The sequence below is a fragment of the Setaria viridis genome, chromosome 8 (assembly GCF_005286985.2).
Source record: "Setaria viridis chromosome 8, Setaria_viridis_v4.0, whole genome shotgun sequence".
Taxonomy (NCBI): Eukaryota; Viridiplantae; Streptophyta; class Magnoliopsida; order Poales; family Poaceae; genus Setaria; species Setaria viridis.
Window position 1 is genome coordinate 8,866,492 of NC_048270.2, and position 20,636 is coordinate 8,887,127.

At 45.2% G+C, this 20,636-nt stretch overlaps 1 protein-coding gene across 1 annotated transcript; it reads left to right on the forward strand.

The window, feature by feature from the left end:
- Positions 1 to 13,068: 13,068 nt before the first annotated feature.
- LOC117834269 (uncharacterized) lies at positions 13,069 to 15,958 on the forward strand. Its single transcript, XM_072295663.1, has 13 exons — positions 13,069 to 13,266; positions 13,553 to 13,690; positions 13,812 to 13,893; positions 13,996 to 14,072; positions 14,202 to 14,317; positions 14,436 to 14,553; positions 14,632 to 14,748; positions 14,862 to 14,953; positions 15,040 to 15,106; positions 15,189 to 15,270; positions 15,359 to 15,450; positions 15,548 to 15,691; positions 15,812 to 15,958. Exons 1-13 carry the CDS (start codon positions 13,069 to 13,071, stop codon positions 15,956 to 15,958), a joined length of 1,470 nt encoding a protein of 489 aa, XP_072151764.1.
- The last annotated feature ends 4,678 nt before the right edge of the window (positions 15,959 to 20,636 follow it).

A 20,636-nucleotide genomic window follows, 5' to 3' on the forward strand; every position in this document is an offset into this window, starting at 1 on the left:
AACAATCAAAGAATTATTTTGGCTGGATGGTTCATGCTTTTTTTTTTAATAAAGGATGGATGGTTCATGCGTTTGGAGAGGCTCAACGGCATGCCCATGCTACGAGCTTTGGAAACTCCGTCGGCCGCTCGCTGGCACGCGTGTGCGTGAGAGAGACCAGCAGAGGCCCAACCCCAAACAGGCATATGTGTGCGTGCGCGTTGCAACTTGTTGATGGGTCCACACATCGTGTAGATTTGGCCCAGGCCCACGTAAACGCACGGGGGATGGAGGCTGGGCTGGCAGCCTCGCTGAAAGCATTCCAATAGCAGCAGCAAAACTTTTCAGCAAGGCCGGGCTACCGGGAATTCCAATCTATCTCCCCCAAGAAATTATTCAACTCATCTTCCATTATTTAAGATTCGTGATGAGATTGGAACATGCGAGCGCGTGAGCGGTTTAGAGTGGAGTTGTCCAGGTGTCGGCGCGTGTGTGGGAGGCTGCATGCACGGGTGGTTTCTCCGTACGGTGGCAGAAGGGTGAGATTCCTTTTAGATTCAAAACTTCAATCTTATTTTTCTCTTAAACCGGGTTTAAATACGTTTTGGATTCTGTTTGAACCATGATACTATTTAGAATTTATGCAACAAAACAAGATCCACTATAAATATATATTTTTTTAAATCAACATTTTTAATGCACTCTTTCAACATTTTGAATATACAGTTTCAACATTTTCCGCATGAAATGTTGAACTACTTTATTGAAAATGTTGAACTAGTATGTATATAAATGTTAAATCTAGTATTTTAAAATATTGACTACATTAGAGTAATATCTTAAGTGTACTTTGGAAGAAAAAATGTTGAAATAGTATTTTTCAAAAAATGTCGAGCCATAATGTTGTTGAATGTAAAAAAGTTGAAAAAATGTTTGCGTGTGTGTAAAAATACGTTAAGCCATAATGTTGTTGGATGTAAAAAAAGTTGAAGAAAAATATAGGTGCATATAAAAAATGTTGATCAACTTAATAAATGTTGGTGACGATTAAACTTAGTTTCAAAGAAAATGTTGACGAATGTAAAGAAATGTTGGTGAATGTCAAAAAAAATGTTAAAGAAAAATGTTGAGTCATAATGTTGGTGATGTAAAAAAAAAAGTTAACGAAAAATATTCAGAAAGAAAAATGTTGGTCAACATCAATAAAATGTTGGTGTATTCAAAATATGTTTAAAAATAATTTGATTCAAAATATGTCGTTGTAAGAAACACCGTGGTTCAAACGGAATTTGATTTGGACACTTGGTTTGGAAACTACGGATTTTTTCTTTGAATCTTCATTTTACACAAAAACTAAACATGTGTCAGACTTCTTTTCTTTGTGCAGAGGTGTATTAAAGTAGTCGTGGGCTGTGGGTCTATTGATGGGCTGTTATTGGGCTTTAAAGATCAACACGTTAAATATCTAGCAGAAGATAGATAGGAGCCCCCGGGCTACTAGTGCGCTGCAGGCGATAAAATGATGACCCTGTTTGTATACGCTTTTCCCAGCCACGCTTAGATTATAATCTAAGCGAAGATTTTCTCGCTTCTCGCTTTTCGCTTCTCGTAGTTCAAATCGTTGAAGCGGCTTACCACATAAGCGAGAATCGGTGGAAATAAGCAAAGCGTTTGACGGGATTCTCGCTTATTTCCACCGATAAGCCGCTTATAAGCGGATACAAACGGGGCCGATATACGATCATTTTAATCTTCCCTGGCTCAATATGATATGGAGCACAACATAGCACAAATGGAACATCAAGAAGTTTTTTTTTCTAAATAATAAAAGCCTAGTGTAACCACTTTTTGTAGCACACACTATTTATAATATTAGAATAATTGTTGACGAAAAAGTTACAAAGTTTGAATTTTAAAATGGGTGAGTGTTTTGTACATTGGGACAGATGGAGTGATTTCTTGGGGCAAGTAACTATCTAGTGATATCGTATAAATATTCCCGATGTGCTGGCAACGGCGATGAAATTTGGGCTCGGGATAAATATTCACGAGCAGATCTGTAACCGAGCTGTTAATTAGGTTAAATATTCTCGTGGATCAAATTTGATACGGTGTATTAGCAGCAAGTAAATGCGCCTAGAACTTGACACGTCAGTACGTAGTGGCCAATAAATGCATACCTATCTGGAAAATATTCGTGAGGATCAAATTTGATATGAAATAAATGCACACTTCAAATTTGATATGAAAAAAATGGAAACAGATCATAAAATGGGCACATATATGGTTAGTGAGAATGCACCTCGAGTCCTATATAAGCATGCATCTGCCATACGAAGGAGAATCAAGAAACCTGTCATCTCTACTACGTCCAAAAGCTTAGTGTGTAGACTCATGGCGTGCTCCAAGAAGACTCTCGCCTTCCTCGCCGTCCTGCTGCTGATGGCTCTCGTTGCTGCAGCCGTGCCCGCGGGCAGGCGCAGCTTCCTGCTGGAAGGGGAGCGTTGCTCCGAGTCTAAAAACTGTAAGGCAGACACGTGCGGGGCGACCTGCGCCGTCCTCGGCATCAACGGTGTTGGGGTATGCAAGGTCGACGGTGGTGTACCCTCTTGCTGCTGCGTCCCAAAATCCTTCAACTCCATCGGCATCGACCGGCTTGCTCATTGATTCATAGGTTGCCTGCCATGACTGAGCAGTTGATTTTTTTTTATAATTGTATGTTTCTAATGCGTGGTTTCACTGTGATTTGTAAGGTACGAAACGTGTGGCGCAAAGCCTTAAGTCCATGCTCATGCCAAATAAAGTCGCAGTTTGTAATGCATTTTTGAATAGATGTTTTTCTTTTCAAAATTTTGTGAATTATTCACTTTGTGAAACTGTTGAATATTCATATTTCCTCCCGCGCTGCACATTCATGGCCCCTCCTACATTATCTTATCTTTAAGAGCATGGTCGATTTAAGCTCGGTGATGACTCGGTGTTAGTACACCAATGGGGCTATGTGTAGAGCTGAGGGTGGAGAATAGTTGGGGCCAAATTATCAAGAACTTTTTAGTGACTACGGAGTACCGCATAAAAACAATAATTTAGCTCCTTTTTTAGCGAGGTATCAGCTTGATAAAAAGCTACTGCCTTTTGCTCGCACGCTCGCATCCCACGCGAAATAGCGGACGCGTGGCATTGAGCCGCGGCTTTGGCTGTTTTGCAAAAAAGCCCTCCGATTTGCTAAAAATCGTAACTTAGTCCAGAGCGTCCAGCTGAACAGTAAACACGTTCGTCTATTTTCCATCTAAGCCCTTGAACTAAATTTTATTTCTACGCAAAGAAAGGAAAATTCGATGATGATGTCATTTTTCTGAAGATCCCCCATGAGGCATCTTTTCAGAAACCCCCTCCCACAGTCTTGAATCCTAACTCCCCCTCACTCTCCTCCCGATCGCCCTCTGGCCTTTGTCTCCCTCTATCCTCCTCCTCACCGCCGCCCTCTCATCTCTCGCTCCGCCGCTGCCTCCTCTCACCTTCTCCCTTTCCACCGCCTCCGCCGCCCCTTCCTACTCTCCGCCGCCGCCGCCCCGCCTGCTGCTCCCCTGCTGCAGCTGCCCCGCCTGCTCCCGTGGGATCCATATCCAGTGCGGCGGTGCGGCTCGGAGTGGGAGCGAAGGCGGATGACACCTCATTGCCACCTGGGGCTGCTCTTAGCGCTGGAGCTGCACGCGGTGCTCGCCAGAAGTGACGGACCGTTGGCATCCCCGTCCGAGGAGGCGCGCCTTGAGGCCGTGCTTTGGTAGCTCATCGCGGATGAGGTCCGGATCCGGGTGCACCAGCTCTCGATCCGGGGCTGCAATCGCATGCACCGCGTTGGTGGCGAAGCCCACGCAGAGGTGCTCTCTTCCTTTTCCCTCTTCCTTCCTCTCTCCCGTTCTTATCCACTCTCATATCTCAGATCCTCTGCATGGGGGAAGGGGTGGAGGGATGGCCAGCCTCGATGCTGCGGCAGCTTGGTAGCTCAGCCCAAACGTGGCACGGGCGTAGCGCGGATCGCTACCTAGGTGGTGCGGTTTGTCGGGGTAGGGGGCAGCCAGCACTGGCATGGCGAGCGGGCTAGGCTAGCGAGGACGCATCGCGGTAGGGCGGTCCTACCCCTGGTTCCTCTCTCTCCTATCTCTAGACCTCCCTCTTCCTGGCGGCAATTAGATCGATGGTGACGTGGGGACGAGTGGCAGCCTGGTGTGGGTCTGCATAGTGCCGTGGAGATGAGCTACGCGTGGCTCCTTGCCCCTAGCTCCCCCCTGCAACTCCTCTTCTTGTGCCGCTTGCGATGCCTCCCCAAGTTAGGATGCCCAACATGGCAGCGCTGCCATGTGAGGCCCACGAAGTCAGCGTCGGAGAGGCTTCACGGAGGCATGCACCGGCGCTTGTTGCAGGCCACGGGGCTGGAGCACCGGCCAACAGTGGCTAGCAGGGCAAAAGCTTGAAGCCTCAAGCAGCGGCCAGTAGGAGCGAGCAACTAAAGCAATGTATGCAAATCGATAGATGTAATTCCCAAATTCGATATTACTCTGATTGAGGGTCCAATATTATCATGCATTGCATTTATCTATTACTTTGATTAGTGGTCCAATTTTATCAAGCATCAAAATGGATTCATTTTTCTGAAATAAACAAAATGAATTCATGTTTTATCTAATCAATACAGTAACGCTCCAAGTGGACAAACAAATGTCCATGGTTACTCTGTGTGGCAGCATTCTAAAAAGCATATGCTTTCAACAAATGTGCCACATTAGACAGCTTAATTCATGGGAAAAATCTAGGATGTACACTAAATCCATATTGCCAATAGGTTCTATATTCATCATTTACTAGAAGTTTTTCACTAGCAATATGAAATTTGGAACAAGTGATATCTGCCAATCAATACCAACCACTGTTAACTCTGCTTTTTATTGAAAGACTGGAGTATTTGATGCATTCCTAAATATATTGAACCACTGTTATAATCTGATATCTGTTTTTTAGCTATGCCTCAATTTTAGGAAACTTGTTATGCTTATTGTTTCAGTCATATTAAACATGCTATGGAGAAATTACTAAGATGAAAAAAATATTAGGAATCTCAATCTCCAATCACAAATAGGTTTTATAAAAGACTATAAACAAAATAAAATGTGCAAACTCACATAATGGCATTATTCATAATAAAGGAAATCATCAGTTAGGTTGTTCAGATGAATGATAGTTTGTCATTGCAATCGTGATATGTGTAGGTGAGAATGGAACTACTGATGGTCAAGGCAGTGTGTGGTGGGATATGTATGTGGAAGAAAGGTACACTGCCATACACAAATCCTCACCTGCTTGAGCTGAGAGCTCTTCTGGCTATGCTTGAAAATAAAGATTAGTAGGGTGCCTATCATTGGTATCATTTTTGTTTGTGAATGCCTAGGTGCTTTAGACATGTTTTAAGAGCTGAGCTGAAGGTTTTTTTTAATCTACACACCTCATGAATTGTGTGATAACTCTTATTTCAATTTTTTTTGTGACAGTGGTTTGCCTGCCCATCCAATCAAGTATGTGTCTGGTGATTGAGTTTGCCTGCCCATCCAATCAAGTATGTGTCTGGTGATTGAGATGCAATCAGAACATAGAACAGGTCTTTAAGGAAGAGGTCGTGTGGTGTTTCTGTTTGTTTGTTAAGCTATGATTTCACACAACATTTATGTGAGATCTGAATTTCATGCAGCTGCCAGGAATGGCAAATTTATATGTATTCTGTACTCATCTTTCTAAATTACAGATATTGGTAGTCCAAAATTTATATATTAATCTGATTTGATTGATTATTGTACTACCTTCTGAATGATTTGTGTTTCTAGATCTTCTGGAAATAACTCAAGATATCAACTAGATGTCAGTATGTTAATGAGCTCTATCTTTAGCATTTTATGTTAAAATGCAGTAATTTCGTGGTGCATTTGTCTTGTTGCCTTCTATTTACTTGAATTTGATTGCTGAAATTGTAGGGCGCGCATCGCGTGCCAAATGTTCTAGTGATGATAAAGGAAGCCCTATGCAGAACTTGGTACCTTTGTAGGAGCCCATGTCAGGCCGATTGATGGCATTGTGCCCGGTTAGAGTATTGGCATGAGGGAGGAGTATTCGTCAGGTGTTGCAAGGTGCACGGCTGGTGGAGCTTGAGGCTTGTGCATGACATGTTGAATTATGTTGTGCAACGACACCTACTAGGTTTGTGCATGGTAGCAGTGGCACGCTGAATTATGTTGTCACCAGTGGTAGGGTCCGTACATACTGAAGCTCAGGTCAGATAACAAAATGATCCTTTTTTGTTTTCTTTTCTGATAAAAGCTCTGGCGAACAAACTTTATATGTGTTTTTGCTTAGCCCTAATAGCTCCACTTGCCAGTGAATGGCATAGTTCGTGATTTTTGTGAATATGAAGAGTACGTATGTTGTTGTTGTGAGTGAGAGATTAATTAAGTGTGTAAGCTTGTCTGACAGAGTCACACACATCGTGTTGGATTTGGCCTAGACCTATGTAAACGCATGGGGGATGAGGCTGGGCTGCAAGGGGAAGGGCCAACACATCGCCAAACTTTCAGCTAGGCCGGGCTAGGGCCTCAAAATGATATTTATAATCTACCAAGTAGTATTTACGATAATTCTTATTTTCTCTGGTTCAAAATGATATGGAGCACAACATAGCAGAAATGGAGAAACTTGTGCAGAAAATGAATTTTAGGTTTCTTAAGGAGAAATTGAATAATGATATGGATAGATCTATGAAATATTCCCTCCACCCCAAAATATAAGGCGTGGTTTTACTTAAATCATACTTTGACCGATAATTTAGGTAACAAAATTTAGATCATCGGAAAGTGTCTCTAATTAAAAACCTAGTGTGACCACTTCCGTATAGCACAAACTTCTCACTATACTAGGCTATTTGTAAGTTAAAAAATTACAAACTTTGAATTTTAAAGTGTATTTTAGGCAGGAGGGAGCAATTTCTTGGTGAAGTACTATCTAGTGATGTTTGTTGACCGCTCTTAAGTACTAAATCTACGTCATCAACTCCTGCATAAACACATAAAAGATGAGCATCAACAGTAGTGGTAGGAGTTATTACTAACTATTCCACAAGTGTTGGTGAATATATGTATGCAGGGCCATTAATGGAGAAAACACACCTCAAGAGCAAGGAACACACTCTCAACCAATCAGGAGCAAGCATACAGATCCATAGGCCCACAACCGGGAGGAAATCGACTACATTCACCGCCAAGCACCCTGTACCCATATGAGGACCCACAGGGCAGTGACCCAGAGCAAAGACGGTGGTGGGGGGTCGGCTGAACCCCTCCTATCTCCTCTCATCTCCAGCCGACACGTGGCAACGGTTGATGGTTTCCCAAAGACGTTTGTGAAGATTCCCTTAATATTCTTGCCCAGAACCGACCCCAAGAGCCTGTAAATATAAGGGGAAGGGTCTCATTTCAAGACACACCACTAACACACCTCTACACCATCACTTCAAGATCACACTTGAAGTCTAGAGCTCCACTCCATGGTGAAGCCCTGCTTAGGCTAGTGCTTAGTGTAGGGAGAGAGAGAGAGAGAGAGAGAGAGAGAGAGAGAGAGAGGGAGAGTAGATTGGAGGAGTGCTGAGTTCTTCAACACTCCACTCCGATCATGTACCTATACGGATGCTGGCTTCTTTCTGAGTAAAGTGAGTATTCGTGATTCCTTATCTAGTGTAGTACTTATATCTAAGTGAGATCAGATCTCTCTGCTTGCGGGTTCGTCGCTCTGTATTTGTACATAGTGACGTAGTTTGCTACAGGTTGACAGACGTAGTTAGACTGCGGTAGTAATCAATAGTCTAGACGTGATGTCTAGGCTAGGGGTTATCCTTCATTTGCCTTATATCCCATGGATTTCTAGGGGTAGGCAGCAGGTGGTGACAGCCCTGTTCGTCCTTCGTAAGCCCCCACATTTGGATATAGCGTAAAGCTATTAGCCAGAGGTGCCTGACTCATTCAGGATAAGCCAGTGCCTGAAGCAAGTATCTTTTAACTGAGAGATTGACCTTTTAACTTTTCTCAAATACTAATCTTAGGAATCCTCTCTACCCTTCGCCTACTGTGTCATGGTTGTCCTAGGATACTAGAGTCTGAGGTGAAAGCTACAACGGTATTCGTGCGCTTGCGGATTCATTCACGCATCGCTAAAATACCCAATAATGTTGTATCAACATTCTTGATGTGCTGAAAGCGGCAGATCAGATCTAGGCTCCAGATAAATATTCATGAGCAGATCTATAACCGAGTTGTTATTTAGGATCAATATTTCGAGAATAAAATTTGATATGGTGTACTCCCTCTGTCTTGCAAAGAGTGTCCTTTCAGTTATATCCTAAGTCAAACTATGTTATGTTTGACTAAGTTTATATAAAAATATATCAATGCTTTTGACGTATAGCAAGTTTCATTAGATTCGTTATGAAATATATTTTCATAGCATACCTGTTTAATGTTATAAGTATTGATACTCTTCATTGTAAACTTGGTCAAGTTAGGGCAAACATAAAGAGACACTCTTTGCGGGATGGAGGGAGTATGTGTATTAGCAGCAAATAAATGCACCCAAATACATGACATGTCAGTAGTGGTGGCTGGCCAATAAATGCATGCTTATCAGAAAAATATTTTTGAGGATCAAATTTGATATGATGTATTAGCAGCCAATAAATGCTGACTTCTCAGAAAATGTACTATACATATATAATTTGAGATTCCGTTGATCGATGAAGGAAAGATATCACGTGATACAATAGCAAAATGGAAACAAGTAAAATGGCACATGTTTAATTTGGTCGTACCTCGAGCCTATATAAGCGCGCACCCGCAATACCAAGGAGCATCAAGAAAACCAGTCGTCTCTACTACGTCCAAAAGCTTAGCCTCTAGCCCTAATGGCATGCTCGAAGAAGACCCTCGCCTTCCTCGTCGTCCTACTACTGATGGCTTTCGTTGCTGTGGCCGTACCAGCGGGCAGGCGCAGCTTCCTGCTCGAAGCAGAGCATTGCTCCGAGTCTAAAAACTGTAAGGCGGACACGTGCGGGGCGACATGTGCCGTCCTCGGCATCAACGGCGTTGGGGTATGCAAGGTCGAAGGTGGTGTCCCCTCTTGCTGCTGCGTCCCAAAATCCTCCAACTCCATCGGCGTCAACCAGCTTGCTCATTGATTCATAGGTTGCCTATGATTGGGCAACTGATTTAAAATTTTTAAAATATATAAGGTATTAGTGCGTGATTTCTTCGATTTGTAAGGTGCGAAACGTGTGGCACAAAGTCTTAAATCCACCTCATGCCAAATAATAAGTAGCTGCTTGTAATACATCTATCAATAGATGTTTTATTTTTTTCTCAAAATTTTGTGAAATTTTCACTTTGCAATACGGCTGGCGATTCATGGACCCTCCGCGCTAGAACATGGATGGCATTTCCTACTTTCTCCCTTTCTGATCTTTAACGAAGATTGGATCATGTGACAACTTGGTACTGTGCAAGAATTGGGCTATGTGTAGAGCCAAGGGTGGAGGATAGTTGGTGCCAAAGGGTCCCCCATACTATCAAGAATTGTTGTAGCTAATGACCATCAAATGAATAAACAACACGGCCCTTTGGCGAGATACGACGATGGAGAAAGTGCATACGGAGCTCGTGGTACCTAGTAGGAGTTCGTGTTGGTAGGTCAATTGGCATGAGGATAATGTAGTCGTCAGGTGACGCAAGGTGTGCTGTCGGTGGAGTTGAGTCTTGCTCATGGCAGCAGTGGCACATTGAATTCTGATGTGTGATAGCGTTGGTGGCGAAGCCCGCACGTATAGGAGCTCAGGTTGACAACAAAATGGTCTTTTTTTCTTTTCTAGAAAAGTTATTTATGAAACTCTTCCGAAAAAGTTATTTGAAAAACATTTTTAGAAAGTTTTAAAAAATTTATACAAATGATTTTCTAAATAACTTATGTGAAAAGTTATTTGAATAATTAATACATTTTTTGGAAAAGATAGTTAATACCTTTTGAATTAAGTTTTTCCTAAAAAAATTTCTAATAAAGAGTTTTTGAAACACTTTTCTTAAAACCCCGCACCCTCTGAAATTCCATGCAAACTTTGCTACTATTTGGAGCAGTCACTAGGACCATCTTCTCTCTGGGACATTGTACGTGGCAAGATGAAAAAATTGGCAAAAATAGATATTTTGGTCTCTGAATTTTAAATCAAGGGTCAAATTCTGTCGGGCATGCACCCCAGGCCCACGAGTAGACCTTGGACAGTCCACTAAGGGACGTACTCGGATATGATCAGGACAAGGGATAGGTGTATCCCACTCGGACTAGTCGAGTATGTGTATGGAAAACTACTCGGGCCATACCGAGTAGAACTCTGTAATAGCACCCGACTAGGACTCAGACTTGTAACCCTGTCTTCCTGTGCATATAAGGACGGACAGGGACCCCCCTCAAACAGAACAACTCCGGTTCATCCAAGATCAATACAAACAAACACACATGACGTAGGGTATTTCGCGATCTAGCGGCCCGAACCTGTCTAAATCGTGTTCCTTGCGTCACCATTGATTCCTTGATTCTCGACGATCCTTACCGCACAAAAGACCACCTAGGGTACCCTCTAGGCGGGTTGCCGGTCTAAAACACCGACAAATTCATCCCTCAACTTTCACGGTCAATTTAGTCCCTCAACTTCTATTTTCGGGTCAAACTCGTCCTTATGCTGATGTGGTGCTATATCCTAGTATAAGACTAATGTAAAAAGTCCATTTTACCTTTGGCTCATGTAGGTCAAACATGTAGATACACGTACTCTTTTGATACATACACATGAATATATTTTTTAACTAATATAAAATATAGTTTCTAAAAAAAAGTATGTAATTGCACTCTTTAAAATCATGCGTGTGCTAATATTAATTAAATTTTAATATGCAAAATGTATGTACTCATATTCTTTCATGATATACACAATTTAATGTATGTACACGTACTTTAAAGTTGACATGTGCTCATATACTTGTAGTACGGTATACATGCTCCACATATGTATTCATACTCTCTCAGTAAATATACATATGCTCATACTTATTTTGGATAATATTGTTAATGTAAGGCGAAAATTGAGGAGGGGAAGAAGGAGCCAATGGCAAAAAATTACTTTTCGCATTAGTTTCATGCTAATATGGAGCCCTCATATCAGGGCAAGGACATGTTTGATCAGAAAAATAAAAGTTGAGGGACTAGATTGACCATTCTGAAAGTTAAAAGATAAACTTGACTCTCGGTGCAAAGTTCAGGGACTGAAATGGCTATTTTGCCTTAAAAAAGTGGAGCAGCCACTACTTTGCTAGTAGTAGTAGTAATGATGATGATGATGTGTATTACATCGCAATTGAATAGGTGGACCAAAAATTGCATTTGTTGCTTGAACATAAGTCTTGAAACTCTTGAATATATACCGTATAATCTTCACTTGAAAAGCATCATTCTTCTAAAATGAAATCTTGAATTGCACTCTGTGTTGATGCGATGAAATCTGAAATGATGAGATGAAAAGAATAAAATTAACGGGTGCACATATACACTCATCTATATTATCCAATACAACAAGTAAATAACAATAAGTGAATTCTAAACTGATACGGTGTCCTGACCTCCCATTGATGCGTGATGCATTGATGCATGCCCTGATGGTTACCTTCCTCCATGAAAAAAAACAAAGCATTATTTGTCATTGTCCAAAACATCTACTTAGATGATAATTCTGACATCACCGCTTGCATGATGGAGCACGTATTCACTATTCTTTATCGTTCTCACTTGATACAACTCTCTTGGATTCACTCGTCTGATTCCAAATGGAGGAACACCGTCAACTTCACGCTCCAAAACAATAACAAAGATGCGTAGCGGCGTCCAAACGCAGCCGGCAACGACCGCCTGTCAGCTTCTTCCACACGGCCGGACTGATTTTCCAATGTCAATGCATACGTACCGCTGCATTACTGAAGATAAAACATTTAAAACAGAGTGGGTCGTCTGCTCCGGTCTCCTGTTAAACCTGGGAATCTGACACTTATCCTCCTTACTCATTTCAAACTAAGAATCTTTGTTTGTATGCACTGGAACACTCTATAATCAGCTCAAAGTCCTGGCGTGAGACTTGGTTTTTGCACGAGGAAAAGAAAAAAGAAACGCTCCCTGTGTGGTGACCCAAAATTATGTTATCTTATATATTATTAATACAGTCACAAAAACTTATAAACCGATAAATGAGATCCAATATATGTTATCTACGCTGGGGAGGGGGAATGTCTATTTGCCACCACAAAACTTCCACATGAGACAATTTGGTTCTCCTAGCTAGTCCTAGGGTTCAGGAGACAAGGAGACAACCTCATACATAACACGAGGAGACAACCTCACACATAAACCATTGAAGAACTTAAACATGCTTGAATCTAGAACTATCTAGGATCATTGGAAACGCTTGTAAAGTCGTCGTGAGAATTAAGGCCTTCCTAGTACACAAGTTATCTTAATTTACGCCTATGACCTCAATGACCTCAACAGTTATATTTTTCATGTGCAGGCTATACATGGTGGAATCTGCAAGGTTTTGACACTTGGAAACAGAGGACATGAAGCCACTCCAAGAAAACATGGAAAGTGACAAACGCTAGAAGAACACATTTACTTCACCTACTACAGGACGGCAACCCAACGTTAACGCCAGACTAATCTACCTAGCAGCTGAACTTGTTATCAAATAAACAACACTTTATGGACAGCAAGAGAGACAGTTCCTGTAACCAGATAGCTGTATATATACAAATGCGACAGACTTGAACTTTCGTTCATCTTATCGAGTATATAACTCACCTTGACATACACATCCATTATGGACATATCAATACTACAACTTTCAAGTTGTAGCTAGAATCTAAGCACGTTAAACTGCAAAAACATACCATCAAGCTAGAAACGGTCGAGATGGAGAACGGGCATGAGATAGCAGCATCAGATGGCGAGAAAGGTCCAGAGCAGCACGCCATTGATGTTGGCCATGTCGAGCATGCTGATGGCAAAGGCGAGGACATCGACAAGGAGAGAGTGGCTGTGGCTGAGGAGGTGCAGAAGAAGAGCAGGAGAGTGGCAGCTCTTGATGCCTTCAGAGGGCTAACCATTGTGGTACATACGCCCATCGGTTCATATCTCCTATTTGGTTCATTAATCTGAAAAGTTTGATTTGTTTAGTCTCATCAGCATTTCTGATTGCCAAAGCTCCATTATGATCTGAAAAATGATTCAAGGAAGTTGCATCTATATTAAGAAACAAATAAGGATTAGGACTTAGGGATTAACTATACACGTTTGTGTTTTCTTTTTGTTGCTAGGATTAATTCAACTTTTGTTTTGTCAAGCGTAATAAGTGTTTCAGTGTCACATATAAATAGTTGAGTATCCTTGCTTGCAGCTCATGATACTGGTGGATGATGGCGGTGGAGCTTATGAGCGGATTGACCACTCACCGTGGAACGGGTGCACTCTGGCAGACTTTGTCATGCCGTTCTTCCTCTTCATAGTTGGTGTCGCAATCGCCTTCGCATTGAAGGTGAGTAAGCATGTACACACTAGAATTGAAAATTCAATAATACTCTGAATCTCTTGTTCTGTTGCAAGTGAACGTTTCGTGCTATCAGAGAGAACTGATCATCAGGTGAACATGATTGCAGAGAGTTCCGAATATCGGTGTCGCTGTGAAGAAGATTGCCCTCAGAACACTGAAAATGCTCTTCTGGGGTGTGCTTCTCCAAGGTAATTCTTTCATTACCATGATTCTGTTGCAGCTCTTACTCCAATTCATGTTTTGGTTGAAACATTTTTTTGTCACTGTCGGATTGGATGATATGTACAAAGGTGGGTATTCTCACGCTCCGGATGACCTTTCTTATGGAGTGGACATGAAGATGATAAGATGGTGTGGCATCCTACAGGTTTAGTTCATCTACCAATAAGAAAAAAAATTAACCCCTTATATATATATATATATATATATATATATATATATATATATCTGGTCAATGACTTCTAGTTCTTTCCTTTGCTTGACACTGGCCCATCAGAGAATAGCTTTGGTGTACTTCGTTGTTGCTCTGATAGAGGCTTTCACCACAAAAGTAAGGCCTACCACGGTGCGGTCTGGTCCTTATGCCATTTTTGACGCGTATCGATGGCAATGGTACACAACCTTTTATTCTTTCTGATAGTTTGAGTAACGCTAAGATTGCACATATCTTTGCATTTTTTATTGATTCTGAAAATGATGAGCATCCCTGGCCCTTTCTGGAAACCAACAGGTTAGGTGGTTTTATCGCATTTGTCATATACATGGTTACAACATTCTCGCTGTATGTCCCGGATTGGAGCTTTGTTTACCACAATGATGGCGATGTCAATGACGGGAAGCAATTTACGGTATCTGCAACTTGCCCTAGGCATACCAAAATCACTGAAATTTGTCGTATTTGATACAGTACTTGCTTGTTCCTGCAGGTACAATGTGGTGTGAGAGCCAGCCTGGACCAAGCCTGCAATGCAGTTGGCTATGTTGATAGGCAGGTTTGGGGGATTAATCATCTCTATACTCAGCCAGTTTGGATCCGATCAAAGGTACTTGTCATTGGTAATATGTTTACCGCAATGCAATATATTATATTAGCTAAACATTGATCATTTTGTATGGCTAGAATTACAAAGTCTGTACTTAAAATTACCTTGATCAGGACTGCACATTCAGCTCACCGAACATGGGAACGTTGCGAGCTGATGCACCAGCGTGGTGCCTTGCGCCTTTCGAACCAGAAGGCTTGTTAAGGTGGAAATCTGACAACATTAACAGATGGAGCTGAATATTTTTAGCCAACAATTCAAGTATAATCTGGCAATCTTTTTCACTTTCAGCTCAATATCGTCAATACTATCAGGGACAATCGGGATACATTATGGCCATGTTCTAATCCATTTCAAGGTTATTGCCGAAAACTCTGCTCCCAGCTGTATGTTTTTTTTTAAAGAAATGCAGTGTGCTCAAGAAAGCTTCTGATTTGCAGACTCACAAGGAGAGACTGAAGCACTGGCTTCTGATGGGCTTTTCACTCCTTGTGCTCGGCATTCTCCTACACTTCACGAAGGGTATTTATCCTGCATATTTACTGTCAGACATGGCTGCCATTTACAATCCCTGAACTCAGATTGTACATGTATTGCTCTGTTCTTGCAGCCATCCCAATCAACAAGCAGCTCTACAGCTTCAGTTATGTCTGCTTCACTGGCGGGGCGGCAGGAATCGTTCTCTCAGCTTTCTATATACTAGTATGGTTTATGTTTCATTTTCGACAAGAAACTTCTTCAAATTCATGCTAAAGAAACAAATAAATAAATATTATTGCATCCATTTTTTGACGGACAGATTGATGTCTGGGGCCTGAGGACTCCGTTCCTGTTCCTGGAGTGGATTGGCATGAACGCCATGCTTGTGTTTGTCCTGGGAGCACAGGGAATATTGGCCGCGTTTGTGAATGGATGGTACTACGAGTCACCAGATAAGTCTCTGGTAAGTAACTGACGGAGGTTAACTTTGGCGTAGAACATGGTTTGTCTCCGTTCTTGATCCAAATCGCTGTGAGTCAGCTAATGAACCTTTTGTTTTGTTTCTTCATTTGCATTTTTGCAGGTCCATTGGATCGTGAAGCATGTGTTTGTCAATGTCTGGCACTCACAGAGGCTGGGCACTCTACTCTATGTCATATTTTGTGAGATTGTGTTCTGGGGTGTTGCGGCAGGCGTCTTGCACAAATTGGGGATTTATTGGAAATTGTGATTCATTTTGATGACACATTTGTACAATGAAAAAGATCTATGAATATGTGTATCATTTTTACTGTCGTAAATCGGCTTGTTAATTTCAAAATGTAACATTATTTCGTATGATTGATGTGATAGCAATGCTCGTATTGATGTCGTCATGTATATTTCATTATATAAAGTGCGCATCTGTAATAAACTAGTAGAAAGAAATCAGTTTTGTTCGAGGGAATTTGGGCTTGGATGTTGCTACTACTTTGCTAGAAACCACACACACAGCCCTGAGCTCCTGGACCGGCCCTATTAAGATCTCGACCTTCATCGCCGACGGCCCACAAGGAGTCCATTCTTAGTAGTGGCCACGGCCTTTCCTGCGGCGTGGCGAGACGAGGACGATGAGACGACACACACAGCGACACGCCGGCACCTCCTCACCGTCCTCGGCTCCTCTGTGGTAGCCTGGTAGGTATGTTGCTGTTGCCCCCCACCAATTTCTGATTTCTTTTGAACTTCTTAATCCGTAGCCATGCCGCACATCCCATCGGACAGGCTTCGCGCCGCCCGCCACCCCCTCCTGATCCCTGCACCCGGTGTTGCCTACCTGCCTCGTTTGGTGAGTTGCTGGGGAAACCTGGCGGCTCCTCACCCCGGGCAGTCCGTGCACCAGGTGCAGCAGCATCCTGCCGCTTCCCCCGCTCTCAAGCCTCTCCCGTCCCTCCAGCTCCGCTCTACTGCCTCGCCTCGCCTACACCAAAAACCCCAGTTCTCCCACCTTCTTCCCCTCTTTCACCGTTGCTGCCGTGTCGCCCACCAAGCCACCAACACTGAAGCTGCAATCCCATCCACGTGCACCACTACCCTTCCACCATAACCGTTGCTTTTGCTACCTTGCACTCGATCATCGCCGGCCTTCATGTAGGGAGCCGATTCGTTGCCACCGGTGTTGGGTGTTTGGGCATACGGAGCGCCATTGCCATTCCCCACTGCACCCTCTTGTCATGCCCGGCCTCCCCTTCGACGGGGCGCTCCCGTCGCAGGACCCTCCATCCCCCGGCCTAGCTGTTCGCCACTCTGCTGTTACTTCCTCCACCTCCGGCTCCGATGGCATGCCAGGCTCTCAACCGTTCTAGACAATCCTACCGGATCTAGACTTGGAGGAGGGGGAGATCCCCCTGGCACCCCCTGCTGCGGCCTCCGATGGCAGCAGCGATTCGGGTGACTCCGATGATGACCTCACAGACACGGAGGACCTGGAGCCGCCTCAACGCCCCGACTCCATCGACGTCTTCATGCCGCCCACTCGCATGGTGCGCTTCGCCCACCTTGCCTACGCCCTCATCGACCCTCCTCACCAGGCTCCCGAGGACCTCATCCACGACTCCCTCATCGCCCATGGAGGGAACCCGTGCATCACGCTTGTGCTTTCTTCCTATGGGGTGTTGCTTGTCATGTTCAGGTCGAATGCGGCACGCGAGCAGTCCATGGCTGCACAACCGTTCCTTGGACGTGAGCACTCTGTCTTGCTAGAGCAGCATGATGAGATGGCTAACCGCTTCCACTTCAACCATGGCATGCTCATCTCCCTTGCCGTCAAGGACTACCCCATGGAGCACTGGAACCGCAAGCAGATCGTCTACTCTGCCAACCCCTACGCCAACCCGCACCTTGTCGACCCAATCTGCTTGTGTGGCATCGACTTCTCTACTATCCTTCTCATGGTCAAGGTGGAAGGTGAAGTCGACATCCCGCTCAAGGAGTACTTCAAAAACCATTCCGGGTTTGGTGCCTTGCCTGTATCAACATCATTCATGTCATGGATCTGGAGGACTCGGATTCCGAATCCGATTCCTCCGGACCCACTTCACCTGGTTTGGGTCCTATTGTAGCTCATGGTCTGGCTCCTCCAGGAGCTGGCCATGCTCCCCCTGGCGATGGCAGCTCAGCTGTGGGCAGCTCAGGTCATGGATTTCCGCCTCCTATCGGCCTGCCTGGTCCGCCGCCGCCTGGCAGCCCCTCCGCCTTTGGCCTAGCACTGCCGCCAGGCCACGCCTTCCTCGAAGGGCCTACTCGGGCACGCCGAGGCGACAGACCCATGACCCTCCATGACCTCCTTCCTGTCCCGATGGGCAGGCACGCAGGCCTACTCCAGTTCTCAGAGGTGCGCGCCTGCCCGCTGCTTTCCAAGCCTTCCAACGTGGAGGTGTTTCTTCGCCGTGGCTCCTACTTCGACATCCACATCAGTGGCGACGATGGCTACTGCAAGTCCTACTGGGTGCCTCTCCAGTCGTTCCACATTGATGTCCGCGGCGACTAGAGCATGCTCGTTGTCAATCACTGCTCCGCCTCTATTGGCTTCCTCAACCAGGTTTGCTTCGCTGGTCCCCGTCGCCGCACTACCTACTCGACGAACATCCTTTGCTCAGGTGCAGGGCCGTGGCCACCAGCCAACCTCTCCCTCCATGATGCTGTGGTGCTCTATGATGGGTTCCAGCCACTGCTAGTGCCACTGGCTGCGCACGTCGTGTTCGCGCTCATGCCAGCCACCGCTTTGGCTGAGCCGCCTGTTGCTGCGTCGCCAACCCCTGCAGTTGTCGAGGCTCCTGTCGCGCTCCTGCCTAGACCTGCAGTGGCACCAGGCACTCCTGCCCCTGCTAGCCCAGATGGGGTCGCGCTCCCTGCATTGCGGAGCCTTGGCTCCCTCGGCATCAGCGGTGATGATCTCGTCCGACCTCCCCCCCCCCCCCCCCCCCGCAAATACTGGCCTCCTGACCACATCCAACATTGTCGTCGACTGCTCCTTGCCTCTGCCAGAACCCTGGTTCAGCAACTCGGTGACCTCCACCGAGTTGATGTCTCATGACACCCTGGTCCTCCCGGCGTCGCCACCGCACTCCAAGCTTTGGGGTGGCCCAACCATCGACATGCTCTCAGTGGCCTAGCTTCATCCACCTGTGCCTGTGGCCTCTACTACCTCTACGCTGGCAACGACGCTTTAGGCTTCCCCCTTGGCCGTGACTATGGCCGCTTCGCCCGTGCCAGCCGTGCCTTTGGACATCAACCTCACTTGACACAAGAACATCGTTCAAGCTCTGAAGCCCCCTGGACGGCGCTGCAGCAACCATCTCCATGCCAAGGAGAATGGGCCGTGTGAGACGGTGGCCGCCGTGGCTATCCGCATCAAGGAACGCAAGTACGACCCCGACGTTCCCGTGCATGACACCTCCAGCTCCACCTCCGAGGACTCCAATGCTTTTGGGAATGATGATGACTCTGCAACCATGGAGGTGCCCCTTGCTCCTGTGGCCGCTCCTGATGCTGGTGTAGACGCTACTACCCCAGCCTGGCGCGTTGAAGATCTCCAGCTCCTCGGGAGGGCCTACAGCGTCTCCGCCAACCGCCTCACCGCTATGGAGTGCCTGCCATCCGCGGTGATTGACAACCTTGACTGATGCATTGCTTCATCGTCTACATGCTCCAAGGATGCTTTGCTGTTACTATTGCGCGGCTATGGCAATTTATGTAATTTGTGCGCCCCATGAACTCATCCCCACCCTGTGCGTGGTTGGCGTATACCTGCACCACTGTATGAACCTTCAAAGCTGGCGGCGCGCTGCACTGCTGCTCTTGTTGCTGGAGCATGTCTGGGTTTCCCCCATCGTGTTTTATTGTTCGCACTCGTCTCTTGCTCGTGTCCCTCTCGTCCTCCTTGTATTGGACGGGCCCTGGTTCTTCCATGGATAATCCTATGAGACCAGTCTCCATCCTTTCCTGGAATGTCCGTGGGCTGGGTGACAAACAAGTGCAACAATGTCTGGCTCGCATTCCCCGCCTCCACCCTATCTATTGCTTGCTTACAAGAAACCAAGCTCACACACATTGATCGCTTCAAAGCTTGCACCTTCCTCCCTTGCTGCCTCACCACCTCTTTCCACTTCCAAACTTCCATTAGCGCCTCTAGTGGTGTGCTCACTGCCTGGGATCCATCCCTATTCTTGCTGGCCTCCTCCTCCCCCCCCCCACGCTTCACTCTCACATCTGTGTTTCATTGCACTTCCTCCTCCTTGTCCCTCACAGTAACCAACTACTATGGTCCTTGTGATCACACTAACAAACCTATTTTTCTTGATGAGGTTTTACAGATACAAGCTGGTATTACTAGCCATGGGCTCTGCTGGGCGATTTCAACATGACAAGATCACCAGATGAACACTCAAATGACAACTTTGATCACCAAGAAGCAGCCCTGTTCAACAACACCATCCATGCCATGGCGTTGTAGGAGACACACTTGCTCGATTGCCGTTTCACATGGTCTAATCACCAAGAGGCCCCCATCCTGGTTGAGCTGGATAGATTCCTCATCAACAATGACAAGAGCTCCTTCCTGCCCAACTCTACGGTAACATCTGCGTCTGTTTAAACTTCAGATCACTGCTTACTTGTGCTCAGTGCATCATCTTCAATTCCATGCTCAACCATTTTTTGCTTCAACAACCACTGGCTCCGAATCCAATCCTGCGGGCCGGTCCTCCACTCTGCCTGGCACAGTCTTGATCACTCACCACCTAGCTCGGTGCGGCTGGTGAAACGTCTCAAGCGTTGCAGGGCAGACCTCAAGAAGTGGTAGTGTTCCCTCACCTTGCTAGTGGATATACTGTGCAATTGCAACCTTGGCATTGCCATGATGGACCTCC

Coding starts and splice junctions, on each gene's coding strand:
- LOC117834269 (XM_072295663.1), top strand. CDS start 13,069: ATGGAGAACGGGCATGAGATAGCAGCATCAGATGGCGAGAAAGGTCCA. Junction 14,554..14,631: donor ATGACGGGAAGCAATTTACG/GTATCTGCAACT, acceptor TTGTTCCTGCAG/GTACAATGTGGTGTGAGAGC. Junction 14,954..15,039: donor GAACCAGAAGGCTTGTTAAG/GTGGAAATCTGA, acceptor TTTCACTTTCAG/CTCAATATCGTCAATACTAT.